The sequence below is a fragment of the Mytilus californianus genome, unplaced genomic scaffold (assembly GCF_021869535.1).
Source record: "Mytilus californianus isolate M0D057914Y unplaced genomic scaffold, xbMytCali1.0.p SCAF_5, whole genome shotgun sequence".
Lineage (NCBI taxonomy): Eukaryota > Metazoa > Mollusca > Bivalvia > Mytilida > Mytilidae > Mytilus > Mytilus californianus.
In genome coordinates this window covers 77,491,991-77,515,699 of record NW_026262701.1, presented here as the reverse complement: position 1 = coordinate 77,515,699, position 23,709 = coordinate 77,491,991, and the positions used below count along the sequence as shown (strand labels likewise).

At 32.5% G+C, this 23,709-nt stretch overlaps 1 protein-coding gene across 2 annotated transcripts in view; it reads right to left on the bottom strand.

Moving 5' to 3' along the window:
• The window catches only part of LOC127703085 (uncharacterized), a 58,051-nt gene that overhangs the window by 17,290 nt on the left and 17,052 nt on the right, over positions 1-23,709 (bottom strand). For both annotated transcript variants that reach the window (XM_052207501.1, XM_052207502.1), the window contains 17 exons: positions 23,251-23,376; positions 22,016-22,126; positions 18,415-18,552; positions 16,884-16,976; positions 16,267-16,387; positions 14,267-14,380; positions 13,847-14,031; positions 12,494-13,504; positions 11,739-11,852; positions 11,089-11,162; positions 10,290-10,435; positions 9,765-9,874; positions 8,358-8,498; positions 6,446-6,604; positions 5,912-6,032; positions 5,260-5,338; positions 1,179-2,617 (listed from right to left, as the gene is read on the bottom strand). In XM_052207501.1, coding sequence (XP_052063461.1) covers positions 1,179-2,617; positions 5,260-5,338; positions 5,912-6,032; positions 6,446-6,604; positions 8,358-8,498; positions 9,765-9,874; positions 10,290-10,435; positions 11,089-11,162; positions 11,739-11,852; positions 12,494-13,504; positions 13,847-14,031; positions 14,267-14,380; positions 16,267-16,387; positions 16,884-16,976; positions 18,415-18,552; positions 22,016-22,126; positions 23,251-23,376 — 4,282 coding nt within the window. The remainder of the gene's footprint in view (positions 1-1,178; positions 2,618-5,259; positions 5,339-5,911; positions 6,033-6,445; positions 6,605-8,357; positions 8,499-9,764; positions 9,875-10,289; positions 10,436-11,088; positions 11,163-11,738; positions 11,853-12,493; positions 13,505-13,846; positions 14,032-14,266; positions 14,381-16,266; positions 16,388-16,883; positions 16,977-18,414; positions 18,553-22,015; positions 22,127-23,250; positions 23,377-23,709) is intronic.

Genomic DNA, 23,709 nt, shown 5'->3' with positions numbered 1-23,709 from the left:
GACCATGACCTAGGGGGCAGGGCCTCGAAATAGTTGTCAAACTGATATGAAATGATAGTAATGCAACTTTATATTAAATATCAATGATCTATCACAAGTAATTCCTATCAAACTAACTTAACAATTGTTGACGCTGTTGCCGGAAAAGCAATTTCATCGCAGGCGAGACAAAAATTGCCTTTAGTTTAAAAAAATCCATTTATTGCATTAAAAGCCTCATATTCCTTTCCAAATCCCTTGTCAAGATTGTTCATTTTTCTCAGCTGGACATTGAAATTTATTCTAACCATAGATTGGAGTCTGACCAACAATCAATGAAATCCCAATTCTTACAAAAAGAACAGATGCCTGCATGGTTTGGCACCCATCAACATATTTAACACCTGAACATTCTGTATGTGCCTGTCCCAAGTCAGGAGCCTGTAATTCAGTAGTTCTCATTAGTTACTGAATATCATATTTGTTCTCATTTGAATTGTTTTACATTTGTTTTGTCAGGCCTATTTATACAGCTTGATAATTGGTATGGGTTTGACTCATTGTAGAAGGTTGTACAAGGACCTTTAGTTGCTTTGTTGGCAATTACACAACATTTCTTTTTTACATATACATGATATATGGCAGCAGAATAATAAGCCAAAAAGAGGGAAATATGCATACAACAAGCATTAATAGACATTTTGTTATACAGGTGTATATTTTAATTTTAAATTTATGTAATAGAGAAAAGGTTACTTTTCTAAGGTCTACAGGACCAAGGGAAAATAATCTTTTTAAGATTTAATAATTTTTATTAACTTTTAATGAAGGCTATCATTGTATTATCATACTAAACTAAATATGAGGTAATGCTATTTTTGTTGAATGATTTGTGTTTTAAGTCTTTTTTTGTGTAAAATACTTTCTATAACAAAAAAATCAGAACTGCAACCAAATCTTGTGGCCTCACTAATTTTTACCAGACGACTTAAATTTGCCAATCCACACAGGAAAAAGGGGTAATTTTTACTACTTCCCAAATTTCCAAACAGTTATATGCCTTCATGCAGTTTCCAGAGGGTAAAAGTGATTATTTTGTTTTTTTTTTTAAGTAGTGGTTTACATACTAAGTAAAGTATAATAATAAGGGATATTTTCACCGAAATAACTCAAAGTCACATAAAATTTCTTGTAATTACCAATATTCTGCAAAGAGGAACTTGTTGACACAATTGCTGGCACTTCTCCAGATCTTGAAGTTGATTGTTCTGGAAGATTTACAGGCACTTCATCAGATAATTCTTTTCCAGGTAGTATATTAACAGTTTTATTTTGCTCAGACTGATCATGAGTGACTGAACTATTCGACACTGGAACAACCAATGAAGGTTTTGTGTTATATTGACTATTGTTCTCTACAGGAATATCTGTGCTTGCATTTATTGTCTGTACTGATAATTCTTGGCCACTTTTCACAATCTCTGTATTAGACGACAGTTTAATTGAACTGACTGTACTGCCAGATTCAGTAGAAGGCTGACCATTTTTGAGAAGTTTACTATCGCTGCGACTGTTTTGTGTTACACTTAATTCATCAACTTGTTTATCTGGTTCATCAATGACCTGTTCCGAAGTCATTTTGCTGCCTTTATTTACTTCAATTTCAGCAGATCCTTCACTAGAACTATTCTGAATTTCACTGCTATACTCGGCGATCATGGCATAATCCTCTTCAGTTAATTCCTGACCTTCCTCAGTTATTACAATCAAAGCATTTTCTTCACCTGACAATTCATTAATAAGAGGTTCTAAACTTTTGTCTAAATCAAAAGACTTTACAAGACTGTCAGTTTCCATGGGAACCTCCTGTTTATCATTATCACAAGTGTCTACAGATTCAGGCACCTGAGGTAGATATTTAGGAGATGAACACAATCGTGGAGGTGATATGAGACGTTCAGAAGAGTTTGACCTAGATCTCGGTAATGTGGGAGCACTAGATGGACGATCAGGAATGACTATTGTTGTCTTTCCAGCAATTGTCCTTTCTTCACTCTTCTGTCTGTTTCTAGCTGCAGCACTATTTAACCTACTAGCAATCTCTGCCAGAGGATTGTCATTGACGACTGGCAGAGAAGGTGGCAAGTTCTTATTAATTGATTTATTTTGGTCTCTCGATTCATTTCTGTACTTTTCTGGATCTTTGTTTAGCAGACGCAAAGTTGTTGGAGACAGCATAGACAAATCTATAGGCACTTGGTCATTTTTACGCTTTTTATTTGGTGCTGGCCATGACGAACTTAGTGGATCTTCACGGTCTACTGACATGGATCGCGTCTTGTCAAGACTTGATTCAGATATTGTCCGTGAGGATTCATTGGAGCAAACAGAAGACTCATCATCAGTCAATTCTATAATGCTAGCCCTCTTCCTTGTTTTCTGTGGAAACAGATTTATGCCTGGGAGATTAAGTTTTGACAAGGGGACATAATCTGGATGATTCACATCGTGTATGACAGTCATATCCATGATTGTGGCTTCAGGAGTCTTTGGAGTTTCTGGTCGGAATTCTGTGATCTTACAGGTATATACACATCTTTTCCTTGAGTGCTTAGTACTCCAGTAAACTCTGGTGCAGCTGAAATGGAAAACATCCATAAATTTTTTATTATTCCAAACATCTACACTTATTAACTGGGTGGAACTGGAGAAGGAAAAAGTCAGTTTAGATATAAATGCTCTTCCAAAATTTGTAGTAATTCAAAGTAACATAATAAAAAAAAATTAAAAAAAATAAATAATAAACTGCTTCGCTGAGCGCAGCTGGATACGCCCGCAGAGGTTTAACCCTGAACAGTAAGGGGCAAAAATGGACACAATATTCAAGTTTGATACAGGTCTGAATTTGGATTGTAATTAAATATTTGACATACATCTGTTATAGGTTTCTGAATAAATGTAGTCAAAGAAATTGAAGTTGGTTATATGAATTGAATTTATATTCAATTAAAGATTTCTTGCTGTTGTGCAATACACTGTGCTGTTGCGCAATACTTAGTAAATCTGTTGTCAGACTATAAACAAATAAAATTTATAAAATTCTAAAGGGAGCTTACATCAATAGATATAAACAGTTCACCAAAGTTTCATACGAATTGCTGAAAGCATTTTTGAGTTTTTGTCTGAAAACTGGAAAATCCCCCCTTTTTTAATGAATAAAACCCATAATTCTGAAATGTAAAATCTAAAATTTATAAAATTCGAAAGGGAGCTTACATCAATAGATATCAACAATTCATCAAAGTTTCATGAGAACTGCTGTAAGCATTTTTGAGTTATTGTCTGAAAACTGGAAAATCCCCCTTTTTTTATGAATAAAACCCTATAACTCGGAAACGTAAAATCTAAAATTTATAAAAATCCAAAGGGAGCTCATGTCAATAGATATAAACAATTAACCAAAATTTCTTGCAAGTTGGTGAAAGCATTCTTGAGTTATTGTCCGAAAACTGGAAAATCCACCTTTTTTTAATGAATAAAACCCAATAACTCGGAAACGTAAAATCTAAAATTTATAAAAAACGAAAGGGAGCTCACATCAATAGATATAAACAATTCACCAAAGTTTTAATCAAATTGGTTAAAGCGTTTTTGAGTTAATGTCCGACATGTTGACGACGGACGGACGGACGTACAACGGTATACCATAATACGTCCCGTAAACGGGCGTATAAAAATAATAAATTGCTCCGCTGGGAGCAGCTTGATACGACCACAGAGGTCGAACCCTGAACAGTTGGGACAAGTATGGACACAACATTCAAGCTTGATACAGCACTGAATTTGGATTGTGATTTAATATTTGACACAGCATAGGTTTCTGACACAGAATGAATGGGGTCTAAGAACTTAAATTTTTTTAATTTACCTATTCAAACCATATCATTATTATTTGCTTTAATATATTAATCAGAAATAACCAATTTAAAATGGAAAATTTTAAAGAAAAAAAAATCCCTCCCTTAAATTTTTTGAACCCCCCTTATGATTCATCACCCTCAAACTCAATCCCAGCCTTCCCTTTGAGGTATGGTACCTTGCAGTACAATTTCAGAGAGATTCATACACTTGAAGACAAGTTATTGTCTGGAAACTAGAAAAATGCTATTTTTGGCCCCTTATTCCTAAATGTTTCGGGCAATTACCCCCAAACTCAATTCCAGCTTTCTCTTTGTGATATGGAACTTTGTACTTCAATTTCAGAAAGATCCATACACTTACACACAAGTTATTATCATGAAACTAGAAAAATGCTTGTTTTTTGCCCCTTTTTTGGCCCCTTATTCTTAAATTTTGTGGCAATTACCCCCAAAAATCAATCCCAGCATTCCCTGTGTGATATGGAACCTTGTGGTACAATGTCAGAGAGATCCATACACTAACACACAAGTTATGTCTGGAAGTTACAAAAATGCTTATTTTTGGCCCCTAATTCCTTAACTGTTGGTACCATAACCCCCGAACAATCCCAACCTTCCTTTTGTGGTATTGAACCTTATGGTAAAATTTCATGGAGATCCATTCACTTAAACTAAAGTTAGAGTGCGAAAACCAAAGTATCTTCGGACGACGACGACATACCAATATACAACCAAAATTTTTTTATTTTTTGCGTTCGTATAAAAATAGTGCCTTGAAACTAACACAAATTTCTTTTAAATTTTTAAAACACTTTTAATGTTTTCAAATTCAAAATAGATAAATTGGTAATAACAAAGACTATTTCTAGAAGTTTTTTTATATGTCTCACAGACTATTATCCATTTCATATTTCAGTGTAGCATTGGATACATATGATCTAAATAAACTGTTTGAGCTGAAACAGTACATACTTAGTTGTATATACAATTTCTGTTGAAGACCCTACATTAACCTCTACATGTCTTTTTGTTTTGTTTTATTTTGTTGTAGGATTATTGTAAATTTTGCAATGCTAATATTTTTGCTAAAATTGCAATGAGATATGTTCCCCCCCAAAAAAAAACAAATTTGCCTTTTAAATTTTGATATATTAATGTTTCCTCAAATTGCAATGATTCTCTTTATTCATTCTGTTTGTACCAGTTAATGTAAATGTTGGCACTTTTTGTACCAGTTGCTATACATGTCGAGTTAACATAAATGTTAGCACTTTTTGTACCAGTTAACATAAATATTGGCACTTTTTAAACTCAAGATGTGTTATTATGCTATTATAATACTATTTATAAGCATGCATACCTGAATCCAACAGGGAGAAGTACACCTTTACAATCAGATAAAGATGTCAAATATCCTAATGACTCTATTGTACAGGACCCTGCAAATAAACATAATAGTGTTAAGGCAACATTCAAAACTACTTTTCAACTGTTTTTCTGTATTACAAACATCATCAATTGCAGAAATTTCAAGAGTTGATATTTCGATGTGTAGATATGACAATTGCTTTTAATTTTTTCTTAGTTTTTCTTTTTAATAAAACAAAAAACTTCAAATTTTTCTTCTCATCATAACATGAATAATTCTACATAATATTTTGACTTGATTACATTTTTAAGATAGTAAACATTGCCATCATCATCAATATGTTGTACTCTATCAGTTAGTCTTGGGAAGTCAACTACTCTTGAGGATCATAAAACAGGTATCTATAATATTTGTCATCTAAAATATTGTGTTAATTCTTAAGGAGATTTTTTACACATGCATATTTACTAAAATACCATTTCGTTACTATGACCTTGGTTCTCGGTCATAAAACTATACTCAATACTTGTAGTTCAAAGTTTGTGCTTGATCCAGTATTTTGATTGGTTAAATTCTGAGTCTTGGTACAATTATCGTACTAAAAATTTTTATGACCGCAAGACATTGAAGCTACTGTATTCACCTATAAGAATGTTGATTTCAGCAGCAGTAAGACCCTTTGTCCAACTTTTCTTGGTGAATTTCATGCCTTCTCTATCAACACATACTCTTCTCATTACAGCAAACTCGTCTTTCATAACAATCTACAATTAAATAAGAATAAAAATCAATCAAAATAAAGTGTCAACATCAATTAGGAATGATACAGATTGAGTTTTCAATACTTATTATTACAGTTTTGGTTTGATACATTCCTTGAAAATTAAACGCAAGCATGCACATCAACATAAAACTATTCAAGCTTTATTTCGAATAACTGTTAGTTGGTCATTTGGCAGACCTCTGCATTAATATTCCAATCCATTTTAATACAACAACTATGAATTGTTCAAAGGAATATAAATATTTTCAATATTAAATAAAACCTACATGACTTTAAGTGGCATTGCCTTAAGAAGGAAAAGTAATCAAGTGTCTGCAAGAATATTTTAATGCCCTCAATATGGCATCTACAAAAACGGCATAAAAGCAGTTCCAAATAAACATTTGTTTTTACCTCTCCATCAACTTTTTCCTTGTGTTGTGAACAGAACACTTTTTTATCATCCTGAAATAAACACCCGTCTGTTCTAGCACACATAAAATGGTAATTGGCAGGACAACCTCTGGTACAGCACCCAACCGTAGCTCCAGCTCTCTGACAAATATCACATTTCTGAAATAAAAGTATGATTTATTTCAATTATTAATGTTTACTGTTGATAAAAAAGACTAGAAGTGGAAGCCATAGATTTGTTGGACATTTACACATGGCCTGGGCCGTGATATTTGAATTTTATCCTGAGTGTTAGCAAGGGATAAAATTAACGAATATCACGGCCCAGGCCATGTGTAAATGTCCAACAAATCTATGGCTTCCATGAATTATTTCGATTCTAATAGGACAAATACGGTAATTCAAAAACTGAAGCGAACGTAAGATTGCCGTGTGTATGGCTGTTCTATTTTACCCCTGTAAGATAAAAGCTACAAATTTCATATAAATCTAAGTCTTACATGAATTATTTCTCAAATAAGCAGTAGAAAAAATGTGTTCAATTCTCATAATTCTTAACCCAAACATTTTTCGTTGGCTACTATTTACTGTCAAATCCAGAGTTGACATGTCGTAACTAAGGAGTGAGCCGCCATGTTGACTTGCTGAAATCCACAAATGTGCGAATAATGCAATGGAATAGAAAATGAAACAACACCTACCTCAAAACTCCATTTTAATGCAATATTATCCGAACTTAGGCCGTATACATAACGGAAAACATTCAGCTTTAGATTTCATTTGTATGACATCATGTTATGACATGACGTTAATGCGCCAAGATCATTCATGAAATTTGGTGGAATTTTATTTTATTTGATTTTATACATTTTTTAAGCTCTTGTGCATTAATTATTTTTGTTATGCAATACAATAGGAAAAACGGTTCTGTAGTTTCAATATATGATGTAATGAAACTTGCTCATAACACATTATAATTCTTTGGTTGCCATTACGCACACCAATAAATATAAGACTTATAAACAGCTGCACCATGAGCTCATGATACACCCATCGTTTTTTCAAAGAATAAAGTTCAATAACTTCTCAATGTCATATCAGAAATTTATGAAAACTAAAGGGTGGTTATCTTAATAGATATAAACCCGGTCAACAAAGTTTCATGAAAACTGCACAAAGCACTTTAAAGATGTTGTTACGAAAACTAGAAAATCACCCCTTTTTTAAGAATAAAATCCCATAACTGGGAAACATAAAATCTAAAATTTATAAAAATCAAAAGGGAGCTTACGTCAATAGATATAAACAATTCACCAAAGTTTCATGAAAACTGATGAAAGCATTTTTAAGTTCTGTCTGAAAACTGGAAAACCCCCCTTTTTTTAATGAATAAAACCCCACACCTTGGAAACAAAAAATATAAAATTCATAAAAATTGAAAGGGAGCTCATTTCAATAGATATTAACAATTCACCAAAGTTTCTTGCAAATTGGTGAAAGTGTTTTTTGAGTTATTGTCCGAAAACTGGAAAATCCCCCTTTTTTAATGAATAAAACCCCACAACTCGGAAACGTAAAATCTAAAATTTATAAAACACGAAAGGGAGTTCACCAAAGTTTCATGCAAATTGGTTAAAGCGTTTTTGAGTTATTGTCCGAAATGTTGACGACGGACGGACAAAGGTATACCATAATAATTCCCATTAACGGGCTTATAAAAATACACAAGATTGGGAATATTTGAGGATAAATTCAATTTTGCACCTATCCAAATAATCTGATGTGCATTTTGTTTCATAATTTTAACTTTGGTGTAAGTAATCAGATATTTGCTGTTAGTAGATGGCTTTAACTTCACTGTTTGGACAATTTCATTTTAACTTCATGAAAATCAATAGCATATTATTATTACCATCTTTTTGCCCCTTGACACAGCTTCATGAACATTCTGTAATGAACCATCTCGACCTTGCTCATAAACCTCAGCTGACCACAAGGCACAGTTTATATGGACCCAATCATCTTGACCTGTGTACAACAACCTTCCCTCTCTCTAAAATAATAATACATATTTTTATCAAACACAAATATAAATATGTGTGTATGGAAAGCACAAGAGAAAATCTCTCAAGAGTAAAATTCTTATCTATTTTTTAATGTTATTTTTCGAAAAGAGATGGAAATCTTACAAGCAGGATTCGACACTAACGCTAGTCCGCTAGCCCGAGGCTAGTAAAAATTAGGGAGGGCTAGTAAAGTTTTCATCACAGTAGTCCGACGGGCTAGTCAAAATTTTGTTTAAAACTAGGAATTTCACAAAATTTTAATTGTCAACAAATCCCAGATTTTTTGCTGACCTTTGCTGTCTTTATTGTGTAATTTGAGGCAAACAATTAATACTGAATTACAAATGTATTGTCATAAAAACAAAATTATAGGTCTCTGGTAAAAATATACAGATTTTTAGGAATAAAATCTTGTCCTGCAAAAAAAAATAAACTGAAACAACAAGGGAAAAGAAGGAGTCCATGAAGAATTATGACAAAAAACAACAAGGGCAAACCTATCCTCTTTTGTGGGTGTATTTTTAAATCCATAATTATTCATCTTCATTTAAGACACTAGTAATAATGATAAGTAAAATGAGGATGATGATGAAGTAATGATCTAAAGGGGTCTTCAAAAAAAGTCGAACACATTCTTAATAAAGATGATTAAGATATATTTTTTTTTCTTTTTTTTGGTATTTTTTATTAGCAAACCAGTGAAATTTCATGAAACAAAACATGTTCAAAACCCTCTGGAAATGCTCCAGAACACAGGATTTAGCTTCATTTGTATCAAAATTTTCTGGGGGGGCATGCCCCAGACCCTCCTAAATAGGGTCCTGCCTGTATCACGACCGTCCAAGTGCCTTCGGCACTTGGGAGGGCTAGTGAATTGACAAGAGGACTAGTAGAATAATAATTTCACTAGCCCTGCAGGCTAGTACATACATTTAGTTAGTGTCAAACCCTGACAAGGAATGATTAGTACTCCTGAATTTTGTTGTTTCTGGTTTCTGGTTTTTAGACTTACATGTATCAAGTAATTTATGAAATTTCTGAATCGAGAAACTTATTAAAAAGTACGAACTTATCAAGGCATGACTCTACAAACAATGACAAATAACCTTTTACTCATCCTAAGGGTGAAAAATAGATACAGCTGAAGAATTTTCAGTAACCACAAGATCTTCTATGTTAAAAACAATTATTTCTCACTACACCTTGCTGTCTTAAATAATAACAAGATTTCACATCTATTTGAATGGACTTACATTAGGATCAACATCACCATAGTGCCAACAGAGAATACATCTCCTCGTGTCCTGTCCATCATCTGCCAGATCTGACGATAAAACTTTCTCTCCCTCTTCTTCTGGGTCAACTAAAAGAAAGAATTTCCAATCATATCATATTAATTTTCTCTCTTGTTTTGATTATTTTGCCTGATACATTATCACAGATGATTAAAATTTGAACAACATAGCATTTTCAGTTTAAGAAAGGAGTACTTGGATAATTTTCATACAGTGGATTTATTTATTTTCGTGGGTAACAATATTCACAGACTACAGAAAAATTATATTTTCTTGAATATTTGATTTCGTGGATTTACAAAAGTCTGCATACAAGCCTGTAGAAAATGTGTACTTCATTAAACATTTAATTTAGTTGTTCACCTGTACCCACGAAAACTGGTATCCCACGAATAATAATGAATCCACAATATTTTCAATGCAGTCTGATATTGGGAGTTTATATAGATAAAAACAGTACTTTTCCCACAGTGTAAACCTTACCTAATGGAAGGAGTTTCTTAACAGGTGTCTCTAAAACTTTCTTGAATGGTGATGGCTGTGGTGAAGATGGCATACTTTCTCTCTCTAACCACTGGGCATATGAATGGTCTTCAAATGGTGGAATTACAGCATCTGGCAACATGTTTCTGAAACGAATATGGATATCAAGTATAACACAGAGAGTGCATAAATGGGTCAAACACTTATGTGAACACCTTGTATTACATAGGAGTTTGTAACTCCAAAGGCCATGTAAAAGTAATGTCACTAATACTTTGGGAAGATTTAACAAGCCGAACTTTGAAAGCTATTAAGGAAAGGTGATACGTTCGCCAAAAAATTAACTTAAAATAACTAAGACATGTGTAAGATTTCTTTTGTGAGACAGTATCATAATACTGAAATATAAATTCAGGAACAATAAATTTCTGAACTATCACAGGTTTTTTTTTAATAAAAAAAATAAGTCTACATATATATATATATGCTGTATTAGGATTATGCAATAGTGAATGAGAAGCTTATAATAAAATTTATACAGAAGTTCACTTAAAAATAAATATTATGTTTGCTCTTTACTGCAGACTTGAATTTTTTGCAGTCTCTGAGACTACAATCTGAACAAATGAAATGATTTCTAAAATCAAAATTTTTTAAACTACTATGAATTTAAATCAAATGCTCAAAACCGTTCGTAATATATCATTCACAATAAGAAATGAATTTCGTTTCTAGTTCCAATATACATTCCATACATATATAGAAACTGTTTGATTTTACATTCATTGTAAATACATACTGAGGAAGACATCTGTTATGCTCCCACATCCTGCAGGCTTTTACATTGTACCAGGGAAAACACTTCTCCATTTGCTATAATAAGAATATAATTAATTTAGAAAAATCTTTACAATAGTCAACTATATTCACATTAAGCATTGATAAAGTTCATCACAACAAAATTTTTTAAAATCATATCAACAATATGTTTAAAGAATCTTATCTTTTGACATAAACAATGATCAACCTGTCCCAAATTCTCTGCTGCGTATAAAAATTTACTCAACTAAAAATGGCTACAAAACTGCATACTGGACAAAAATTTTTAAGAACAAGAATGTGTCCCTAGTACATGGATGCCCCACTCACACTATCATTTTCTATGTTCAGTGAACATTGAATGTGGGGTAAACACTCTAATTTGGCATTAAAATTAGAAAGATCATATCATAGGGAACATGTGTACTAAGTTTCAAGTTGATTGGACTTCAACTTCATCAAAAACTACCATGACCAAAAATTTAACCTGAAGGGGAATAGACGGACGAACAGCATACAGACCGAAAAACATAATGCCCATAGTTGGGGCATAAAAACAAAAAGTATACATACAAACAAAATTAACTAATAAGTTTTGTGTCTACCTTTTTAAAATCTTCTTTTACTTACTTTTACAAATATGGATCTAACAGAATTAATAGCTTTTTTCCTGACAACGCTATTTTCTTCTGTATCTGTTAATGCTGACTCTATGATAAATGCTATGTCCTCACTGAACTCTTCCTGTAATAAACAATAATTAACCAAGGTCACTGAATTATTAAATAATAAACCCTAATATTCTAAAATAAATATTTTTTTGGTGTTCCATATTCATACTGAAAAAGGATTTTTTTTCATTTTGTCATCTGTGTAATTTTCAATTAGAAGCTCAAAAGTAGTATGCAGCCCTCAGTATCAAATAAGAAGTTGCAGTTGTTGTCTTGCTAAGCATCCCCCACTTGTAATTGAAAATTAATTTTTAAGCATCAGAAAACATGAGTCAGCTCTCACAACTTATCACTGACCAAAGATGAAGTCATTCTGTTCAGAAGTTCCTGAGAAAAGTGTGATGAAAATATTTGTTGGGCAAACAGATGGACAAGTTTATTGCAATGTAGCCTCAAATGGGGGTAATATACACTTGTGTATTTTAGTTAATGTTTTAAACAGGGAATATATTCAATCTGTTAACATATTGAACATTACATTGCTTTTAATATCATAGTTCCCATTTTCAAGTGTTGTTCTTCTAAACAGCCACATTTTTACAAAACTAAAAAGAGTAATAGTTGAATGGACAGACTACAGGTTATGTTATTGTGGTCCAACAAGGACAATATCTTAAGCATGAAGCATCATGAACAGTATCTGACTCAACTTACCACATTTAAATATCCTCCGTCTATAATTTTCTGTCGGACTGTCATGAGATCTTTAGGATAATTCCTGGTAGGTACAACCTTTGGTAAAGTTTCTGCGAAACGTACCACAGCTCCTTTCTTGTCTGGTGTTTTATGTACAACATCGCTCTGACTACTACTAGCTAAACTTGAATTGCTATCAACACTCAGTCGTATTGACTTTTCACTATGATTGTCTGTAGGTGTTTGTGTAGATATACATTGACCAACAATTGATAAAGCCTTTGATTCGGTCAATATACTCTGACCAACACTTTGTAATGCCATTGATTCAGTAGATATACTTGGACTAGTATTAGGTAATGCTATTGATTCAGTATTCTTTAATGGTTTGTTCTCAGAAATAGTCACTAAACTAGATTGACATGATTCCTGTTCTGTAGAAGTTACTGTACTTTGAATTGAATTTTGTTCAGGAGTAGGCACTGCAGTTTGTAATGATTTTTGTTCCATAATAGATTCTGCACTTGATTGAACTAATTTTTGTTCAGTAGTCTGAACTGTACTTGTTTGATTTGATTGATGTTCTGAAGATGCTCTGTTCTTCACTAAACCTTCTAAATTCTTAATAAATAATTCTACATCAGCAGTATTCTTTAAAACATAGGATTTACTGCCATCTGGTTCATCTAACTGTTTTGTTATAGCAGTAATATCACTCTCAGAAACTTTATCACAGACATTAACAACCTCAGAATCACAGTTTAACAAAGACTCATCTCCCTTATTATCAGTTTCCATAGCAACAATTTCTATTTTACTATCACTGTTATCAGAAACTGCCACAGAATTATCTTTGTTCATATTTCCTTCACAGTTAGTTAAACAACTATTACTTTTTACACTTGCATCCAATTTTAAAGTTTTGTCAGTTTCCATGGCAACAGAATTGGTATCAGAACTGACCTCCTTACTGGACGAGGAGTCATTACTACTTTCATCTACTATTATTTTCTTTTCAGTGTCAGGTTTCTGCAAAAGTTAATAAACATATTTAAAAAGTATACATATGAAGGATACATGCACAAGCAATTGAAAAAGTCATTCATGGAAATGTAAAACTGTCTTTTTTTTAATGGCATCCTTTACAAATAAATTAAACCATATAAACTTTGTACAATGTAAAAGTTTTTCATATAAATTTTCTCAACAATATACAGTTTCAGTGATTCAGACAGAAGAATAAAACTGAATAGATCTCTTTTTTGTGGGTGTTTAAAAAAGGTATCACATAATGGATTTGGTTTTGTTCAGCTCTTTTTTTGTGCACATCAATAAATTGATTACAAATAAAACTAGATTCATATACTGCACCTTATTTTCAATTTCAAGGACTTTGGAACACTTGGCATGATAAATTGAGTAGAATATAGACTTAATCCCTGCTATAAAGTCATCTCGTAAAACTAGTTCCCAATGTCGTGTCCTGTGGCCTGCACACATCCGACAAATATAATGCACATCCTCTGGTAAGCATGATACTCGCTCATACATCTCATCTGAAAAATTCAACCAGCTCTATATTCATTAGCAGACTTTTCCCTATGTGCTTACATCTCATCTGTTTAAAAGAGAATATCCCAAAGCCTTCCAAAGAGAGGGATGAATGAACTTTTATAAAAGAAAAACACATTCTTGTGCATTTAAATTTTAATAGAATTTGGAACTTCCTCATTAATGAATGGATTTATGTATTGAATCAATAATTTTGAAGTCTTTCCATTTGACACTTACCTGAAAGCCCTTCACACTTTGCATGGACCCAACTATCACATTTAGCACACTGTACCATTTTACAATCCCAGTCGTCATCAGAATAACACTTATGACAAATTGGACAAAAATTTCCTGAAATAAAGATATACATATAAATACATATAAAATAAAATGCTCCGCTGGGGTGCAGCTTGATACGACCGCAGAGGTCAAACCCTGAACAGTTGGGGCAAGTATGGACACAACATTCAAGCTTGATACAGCACTGAATTTGGATTGTAATTAAATATTTGACACAGCATAGGTTTCTCACACAGAATGAAAGTGGTCTAAGAACTTAAAAATTTTTAATTTACCTATTCAAACCATATCATTATTATTTGCTTTTATATATAAATCAGAAATAATCAATTTAAAATGGAAAATTTTAAAGAAAAAAAAGGAAAAAATCCCCCCCCCCCCCAATTTTTTGAACCCCCTTATGATTCATCACTCCCAAACTCAATCCCAGCTTTCCCTTTGTGGTATGGTACCTTGCAGTACAATTTCAGAGAGATCCATACACTTGAACACAAGTTATTGTCTGGAAACTAGAAAAATGCTTGTTATTGGCCCCCAATTCCTTAACGTTTAGGGCAATTACCCCCAAACTCAAACCCAGCTTTCCCTTTGTGATATGGAACCTTGCAGTACAATTTCATAAAGATCCATACACTTACACACAAGTTATTGTCCAGAAACTAGAAAAATGCTTGGTTTTTTTTTGCCCTTTAATGGCCCCTAATTACTCAAATTTTGAGGGAATTACCCCCAAAATCAATCCCAGCCTTCCCTTTTTGGTATGGTACCTTGCAGAACAATTTCAGTGAGATCCATACATTTGAACACAAGTTATTGTCTGGTTACTAGAAAAATGCTTATTTTTGGCCCCAAATTCCTAAACTTTTTGGGCAATTACCCCCAAACTCAATTCCAGCTTTCCCTTTGTGATATGGAACCTTGTAGTACAATTTCATAAAGATCCATACACTTACACACAAGTTATTGTCATGAAACTAGAAAAATGCTTGTTTTTTGCCCCTAATTCCTAAAATTTGGAGGCAATTACCCCCAAAATCAATCCCAGCATTCCCTTTGTGATATGGAACCTTGTGATACAATGTCAGAGAGATCCATACACTTACACACAAGTTATTGTCATGAAACTAGAAAAATGCTTGTTTTTTGCCCCTTTTTGGCCCCTTATTCCTTAAATTTGGAGGCAATTATCCCCAAAATCAATCCCAGCATTCCCTTTGTGATATGGAACCTTGTGGTACAATGTCAGAGAGATCCATACACTTGCACACAAGTTATGTCTGGAAGTTACAAAAATGCTTATTTTTGGCCCCTAATTCCTTAACTGTGGGTACCATAACCCCCAAAATCAATCCCCACCTTCCTTTTGTGGTATTGAACCTTATGGTAAAATTTCATTGAGATCCATTCACTTAAACTAAAGTTAGAGTGCGAAAACTAATGTGTCTTCGGACGTCGAAGACGACGACGCCAACGTCATACCAATATACGACCACAAAAATTTTTTTGCGGTCGTATAAAAACATACAAAAAGTTGAAATATATCATTCAACCACAAAATTAGTCACATCACCATCTTGATATAGTTTAAATCATCCTATCTTAATATTCACTGAAGAGGTTACCTGTGAATATAACATGTACTTTGCATCAAACTACCATATATACCACATTATTAAACCTTAATCTTAACTCTCACATTAAATGATAATCAATAAATGAAGAATTAGTCCACACAACAGAATTACAATTTAATGATTCTGGTTGTTTTGGAAAGGCTTGTCAACAATGATGAGAAAATTCAACTAAAATCTTATGCAAGGTGGAGTTGCACCCTCGGACATTTATATCTGGAACGGATCTACTAAAAAAGCCTATTTCTAGTTCTTAACTATTTGTCTTGGTTTCTAAATTCCTGTCTATTTTTATGCTATTCTCACCTTTGTCCATCAGCTGACCACATACATGACACAGTTGGAAATCATATGTCCAGGTAGCATTGCTAGCAGACCCAGGAGTTGTAGCACCACAACTTTTACACTTTACACATTTTGTACAAATCTAAAACAATCATCAAATGGAAAATATAATTCATATTGTACAATAATGTAAACACAGACTTGTTTATGTTGTACAATAATGTAAACACAGACTTGTTTATGTTGTACAATAATGTAAACACAGACTTGTTTATGTTCAATGTAATGAAGCTTTTGATGTTTCTACGACTTCCGTTTTTTTTAATGATATATTTTTAGATTGTTTAACAATTATATTCCATACCACAGCAATTCATTACTAAAACTGAGTGTGAAATCCAACTGAAGTAGGATTTTTATTCTGAATACATCTTCAAATGTGCAATTTTTTAAAAATTTGTCTAGGTACAAGATTTTTTTAGTTGACAATAGCATCAGTTAACATCAACTTTGTGCCATTAGAAAATTTGAATGAACTCTATTCAGCAAAAATATTTTTAGAAACATGTTGGATTTTATCACAAGATAATACAACACCGAGATATTTCCGGACTTTTTGACTTGTATAATATTCTTACCCATATATTTTTCTTCTTTGAAGGTTTTGTAGGATAATTTGGACCTAGACATTCTGGATGGTAGGTATTCTGACACTTGTCACATTTCAATAGCTGTAAAGTATGAGAATAAACATGAAGAACTAAAGTGTTGGAATTATTTATTTGTTCCAAAAATGAAAATTTTTGCAAGAGATTTCATTAACTTGGGAGGACAGCACATACTTTTCTAACACTATTTAATGCAATATTAAATTTCTTCAAAATAAAACTACATATCTCTAAGACATTTAAGTGTAAACATGGCTTCATTCACATTTCTACATTTGAAAATTACAAAAAATATGAAATTCAAGACAAATTTTTTTTTTTCTGATCATGTTTTTGATTTGCTGTTTAATTGATATAAACAACACATCTTTTTAAACATTTTCAACTAACCATAACTTTTTCTATACTTAATTTTCTCTATCTTCCTGATTAATAGCTTAGCAAACACTGTAACAAAAAATTTACACAAAATGAAATATTTTTTGGCAGACAGATCGATGAAGATCAATAACGTAAACATAATTTCTCAATTAAGTTCTGAAATTTGTAGAGTATATTTACCAAATAACACAATACCGTAGAAAGGCTTGTATAGTTCGCAGTGGTACATAGTCCGCACCCCCTTCTCACCACGAAATTTTAGGTAAAAAAACTTTTTGTAACTGTTAGAAAAGGTCTAATGAAACTCCGGTAATTTCAAATCCTGTGCGGTCGTTTGCGGTATTTTCTTGGAAAAACCTGTTTTCCATCATCAAACAGAAGCTGAAACTGCTTGTTAATGATTCTAGAACGCTTCATGATTGTTGAAATAAGTTTAATTCACTTAAAAAACAATTTAGAAACTTGTGTATGTTTAAACAGGAAGTTTAAAAAGCACGTGTAAAAGAAGAAATTAACCGGTGAGAGTCGAAATCCGTACATAACAGATATCACTATAATACGACTTTGAAAGTAAAACAGTTCCATCCTTTTGTAAAACAGTCTTTAATATATCTATCACATTAATGTTTGAAGGGTCTTAAGCTAATACAAACCATATTAGTCAGTATGAAACACCAAAACGGAACGAACAATAACCGATTTCGTTTTGTAGTTTACAAATTCTAAGCTGGTTTACGGTTGTCTTTTTCACTATGTTTGTATCGTTTCAATCGAGCAGATACCAGTTTATTTCAACCAATGCATTGAAAAGAAACGAGAAATTTGTAATGAAAGGTTTAGTTTTTATATTTATCAGTATTAATTTGATATTGAATAGAAATAACTTATTAATATGGATGAGTTAAAATTATTAGTTTGAAAAATGATAAGAGCGCCCTCTACAATAGAAATAACAAAGATGGCGGAACGTAAACAAACCACCTCGACCGCGAAATTGAAATTTTTCTCTTATTTCTTGCTTATTGTACTCTATAGTCCGCACCCCTTGTGGAAGGTCCAATTTTGGATAATAAAACCGCGGACTATACAAGCCTTTCTACGGTAGTAACGTTCAACTTACATTTTTCTGCTGCCCACAGACAGTGCAAAACTGACATTTCCGACAAACCCAGTTCTCTAAATTATCTGATGATGGTTTTTCATTCTCATCTAAACAAAACTCATGGAAAGGTTCACAACAAACATTGCAGTAAAAAAACTGAAAGAAAAACAGTTATAAATACAGTACTGAAGCAAACCAACAAGAAATAAAATTATATCTTAAATACGATTTTTCTCTATTTTACTGAAGAAAATAATTATGAAAGATGTCCTCTTTATTTCCAATATTGTGCTATTAAATATTCATCAAACAAGTCTGAGAATCCTCTTTAATAATAAAGAAAATGTAAAAAAGATGACAAGTCCTGTTCCAAATTTGAGTATATTACATAATATAAAATAAAATGCTTCGCTGAGCGCAGCCTGATACGACGCAGTGGTCGAACCCTGAACAGTTGGGGCAAATTTGGACACAATATTCAAGCTTGATACTATCTGAATTTGGATTGTGATCAAATTTTTGACATAATATAGGTTTCTGACACAAAATAAATGTGGTCAAAGATCTTACAAATCTAATGCGCAATACTGTGCAATTGAAGATTTCTTCTAGAAACTTTTCAAAAATTTGAAATTTTGAAAATTTTGAGAAAAAAAATATGAACCCTTTTAAAAAAAAAATTGGAAACCCCCCCTTCCCCCCAAACTTTTTGAATCCCCCTTTTAGCTTTAACCATCAAACTCAATTGCAGTCTTTCCTTTGTAGTATGGAACCTTGTAGTACAATTTTAGAGAGATCCATACACTTAATCACAAGTTACTGTCTGGAAACTACAAAAATGCTTTTTTTAAATTAAAAAGCCTCCATCAGCAACATTAAATAGTAATATCTAAAAATAAAATTCCTTCACATACATAATCATGGCTATAATTAAATTACCTTTATTAAACATTTTTAAAATAGTATCTTCTAAAAATAAATTGACAGCTAATCACCTAAAGACAATACATTTCTTTATAAATAATTTACAAGCCGTGTTAGATAGGTAATTTGACAATATGTGTATGAATAACCTCCCTTACACTGCTTTAAAATTATGTTTTGTACTTAAGTAATGTTTTTCCCCCTTTTATGCCCCTAATTCCTAAACAGTTTGAGCCATAACCCCCCAAAGCAAATTCTTACCATCCCTTTGTGATATGGTAACTTGTGGTATAATTTCAGAGAGATCCATACACCATTTCACAAGTTATTGTCTGGAAACTAGAAAAACGCTTACTTGGGCCCCATTTTGGCCCCTAATTCCTGAACGGTTAGGACCATAACCCCCAAAATCAATCCCAACCTTCCTTTTGTGGTCATAAGCCTTATGGTAAAATTTCATACAAATCCATACACTTAAACCATTAGACGTGATACCAATATACGACCACAAAATTTTTGCGGTCGTATAAAAAGTCATAGGATCCTCTTAAATCATAAAAAATGTAAAAATGATGACAACAAAATTAATTTTTAAATGCATATATGTAATATGTATAGTTATAGAATTACTGTGGATTCATTATTATTCGTTGGGTACTAATTTTCCAGGATTTCGTGGGTATAGGTGCATTAGGAATTTAAGTGTTCAACAAAAAACAAATCTATCATAGGCTTGCATGCAGAATTTGTCTAAACTATAATAAAATGCTCCGCAGGGCGCAGCTTGATACGACTGCAGAGGTCGAACCCTGAACAGTTGGGGCAAGTATGGACACATCATTCAAGCTTGATACAGCTCTGAATTTGGATTGTGATTAAATATTTGACACAGCATAGGTTTCTGACACAGAATGAATGTGGTCTAAGAAATTAAAAATTTTAAATTGGACATTCACCTATTATGGTCCAATATCCAAAATCTAAATACATGGTTAGATTCAGCATATCAAAGAACCCCAAGAATTCAATTTTTGATGAAATCAAACAAAGTTTAATTTTGGACCCTTTTGACCTCAATGTGAACAAAGTTGATAATGGGGCCCAAAAATAAAAAAACTAAATACATGGTTAGATTCAGCATATCAAAGAACCCTATATATTCAATTTTTGTTGAAATCAAACAAAGTTTAATTTTGGACCCTGATTTGGACCAACTTGAAAACTGGGCCCATAATCAAAAATCTAACTACATGTTTAGATTCAGCATATCAAAGAACCCTAAGAATTCAATTTTTGTTAAAATCAAACTAAGTTTAATTTTGGACCCTTTGGACCTTAATGTAGACCAATTTGAAAACGGAACCAAAAATTAAGAATCTAAATACACGGTTAGATTCGGCATATCAAAGAACCCCAATAATTCAATTTTTGATGAAATCAAACAAAGTTTAATTTTGGACACTTTGGACCTCAATGTGGACCAATTTAAAAACGGGGCCCAAAATCCAAAAACTTAATACACAGTTAGAATCAGCATATTAAAGAACCCCAAGAATTCAAGAATAAAACCCCATTGAAATTGGTCAAGAAATAAGCAATTTATACGAAGTATCTTCTTTTGCACAATACTGTGCAATTGAATATTTCTTGCTATTGCGCAATACTGTACAATTGACAATTTCTTGCTATTGCGCAATATTGTGCTATTGGATATTTCTTGCTATTGCACAATACTGTGCAATTGAAGATTTCTTGCTATTGCGCAATACTGTGCAATTGAAGATTTCTTGCTATTGTGCAATACTGTGCAATTGAAAATTTCTTGCTATTGCACAATACTTATAATATAATAATTTACACATCCTGTTTGGTGTGTATCTCCTATCATATCATTATTATTTGCTTTTAAATATAAAACAGAAATAACCAACTTAAAATGGAAAATTTTAAAAGAAAAAAAAAAGGAAAAAAAGAAAAAAAAAGAAAAAAAAGGAAAAAAAAAAATCCCCCCCCCAAATTTTTTGAACCCTCTTATGATTCATCACCCCCAAACTCAATCCCAGCCTTCCCTTTGTGGTATGGTACCTTGCAGTACAATTTCAGAGAGATCCATACACTTGAACACAAGTTATTGTCTGGAAACTAGAAAAATGCTTATTTTTGGCCCCTTATTCCTAAACGTTTTGGGCAATTACCCCCAAACTCAAACCCAGCTTTCCCTTTGTGATATGGAACCTTGTAGTACAATTTCAGAAAGATCCATACACTTACACACAAGTTATTGTCATGAAACTAGAAAAATGCTTATTTTTTGCCCCTTTTTTGGCCCCTAATTCCTAATATTTTGAGGCAATTACCCCCCAAATCAATCCCAGCATTCCCTGTGTGATATGGAACCTTGTGGTACAATGTCAGTGAGATCCATACACTAACACACAAGTTATGTCTGGAAGTTACAAAAATGCTTATTTTTGGCCCCTTTTTGGCCCAATCTTCCTTTTGTGGTATTGAACCTTATGGTAAAATTTCATAGAGATCCATTCACTTAAACTAAAGTTAGAGTGCGAAAACCAATGTGTCTTCGGACGACAACGACATACCAATATACGACCGCAATTTTTTGCGGTCGTATAAAAATTCAATTCTTATCAATCCACTATAAATAAAGAAACACAGTATTTTCCCTTTTAAGTACCTCATGTTTTCCTGCACTTCCACAAAGAAAACAAAGAGTTCTACAGCATAATGGATTGGCCACTGTTAACGATACACCAAACTGCCAAGCTGACCACACATTGTAGATTTCCTGCAAATAATATCACTATCAGTATTAGAAAGCAAATAATATTATTAATTCGTATATTTTAACTAATTTGATTCGTTCAGGGATAGTCACATGTTAAACTATATTTTCGAAGGTAGATAGAAAACGGCAGATAGCAAAAAGCATATTGCATAGCAAAAGGCATATTGCACGGTTATTTTTAGAATATCTAAAAACCGATATACTTTGTGACGTCATGTAATGAATTTCATGATATTGTTAGAAGTTTTATGAAAAATATCTATGATCGATTATCTTTGAAGAAAAAAATCTTCAAATGCATAAGATGTATAAAAACAAACATGAAATCATTTGATAATATGTTGTTATTGTCTAGATGACAATATGATATCTATAAAATTCTAACAAAATCAAATGACGATTTTGATACAAATATGGTCGGAAATTAATAATATAACAATTATAGCCTATGTATGAGGTCAATACAGGATATATCGACCCAAAGAAGTATATCGACCTCGGACTTCGTCCTCAGTCAATATACTTCTTTCAGGTCAATATATCCTTGTATCGACCTCATACAAAGGCTATAATTGTATAATATCACATTGAGTATCAGAAAGATTTTTTTTCCAGCAATTTATGTGTCGGGTTAAAGAGACACTTAATAGCAACATTATTCCCGAATATAACGAAAATATTTTTTATTTTAGTTTGTTTACAATGTACTTGACCTGATAATACACATAAATCTCTGTAAACACCAAATTTTACTCTGATTTACACAAATTTTTATCAAACCAAAGAAATAAATTGTTAACATGTAATATCTTATCAATCATTTGTATGAAGTTTGTATGAAGTAAGTGAATCAACAATGAAGATCAAAATTAATAAGTAAACTTTGTAAACAGCACAACACCATGGAAACATTTTCTGTATAAATTTGATACATAATCAAGTTATTTGAAAAATCAAATTCGACATTTTTCACCGTATTCAGCTATAACACATAGCTGGCTAATCTAAGCAAAAAAATATATAATTTATGGCAAATGCAAAAACACTAAATAATGGACAGAGACCCTTGAGTACTAACAGTCTGCTTGCAGTGGTATGGAACCTTTTGTAATAAATCAAAGTACCTTGAAATCAGCTTTGACACGATGCTGTGCCTGGTTTTCTGGTCGAAGACTTGACCACCGGATAGAAGTATTTCTATTACGCTGTGTTAATGATAATTCATTTCTTCCTGCTGGCATAGGTGGTAACTGAAAATACACAACTTTCACATGTTACAACATTGTGTAGGTTTTAAAACCAATATTATCCTTTTACAGTCCATTATGTACATCCTTTTTCTATATACATGTATAAGCTGTCATCATATTCAAGCATTATTTTCCTTCATTGCAAATGTTCTTTATTAATGTATGTTAGGGCTTTTTCATTAAAATGTATGTGGGAGGGTAGGAAGGGTCTTTCAAAATATCCCTACAACCAAGAACCATTTTTTAGATAATTTTTCATAATGGTAATAGACACATACATGTACTGAAAAAAGACCCAAGACCCATGACCCACATTAAATAATTATACTTCCC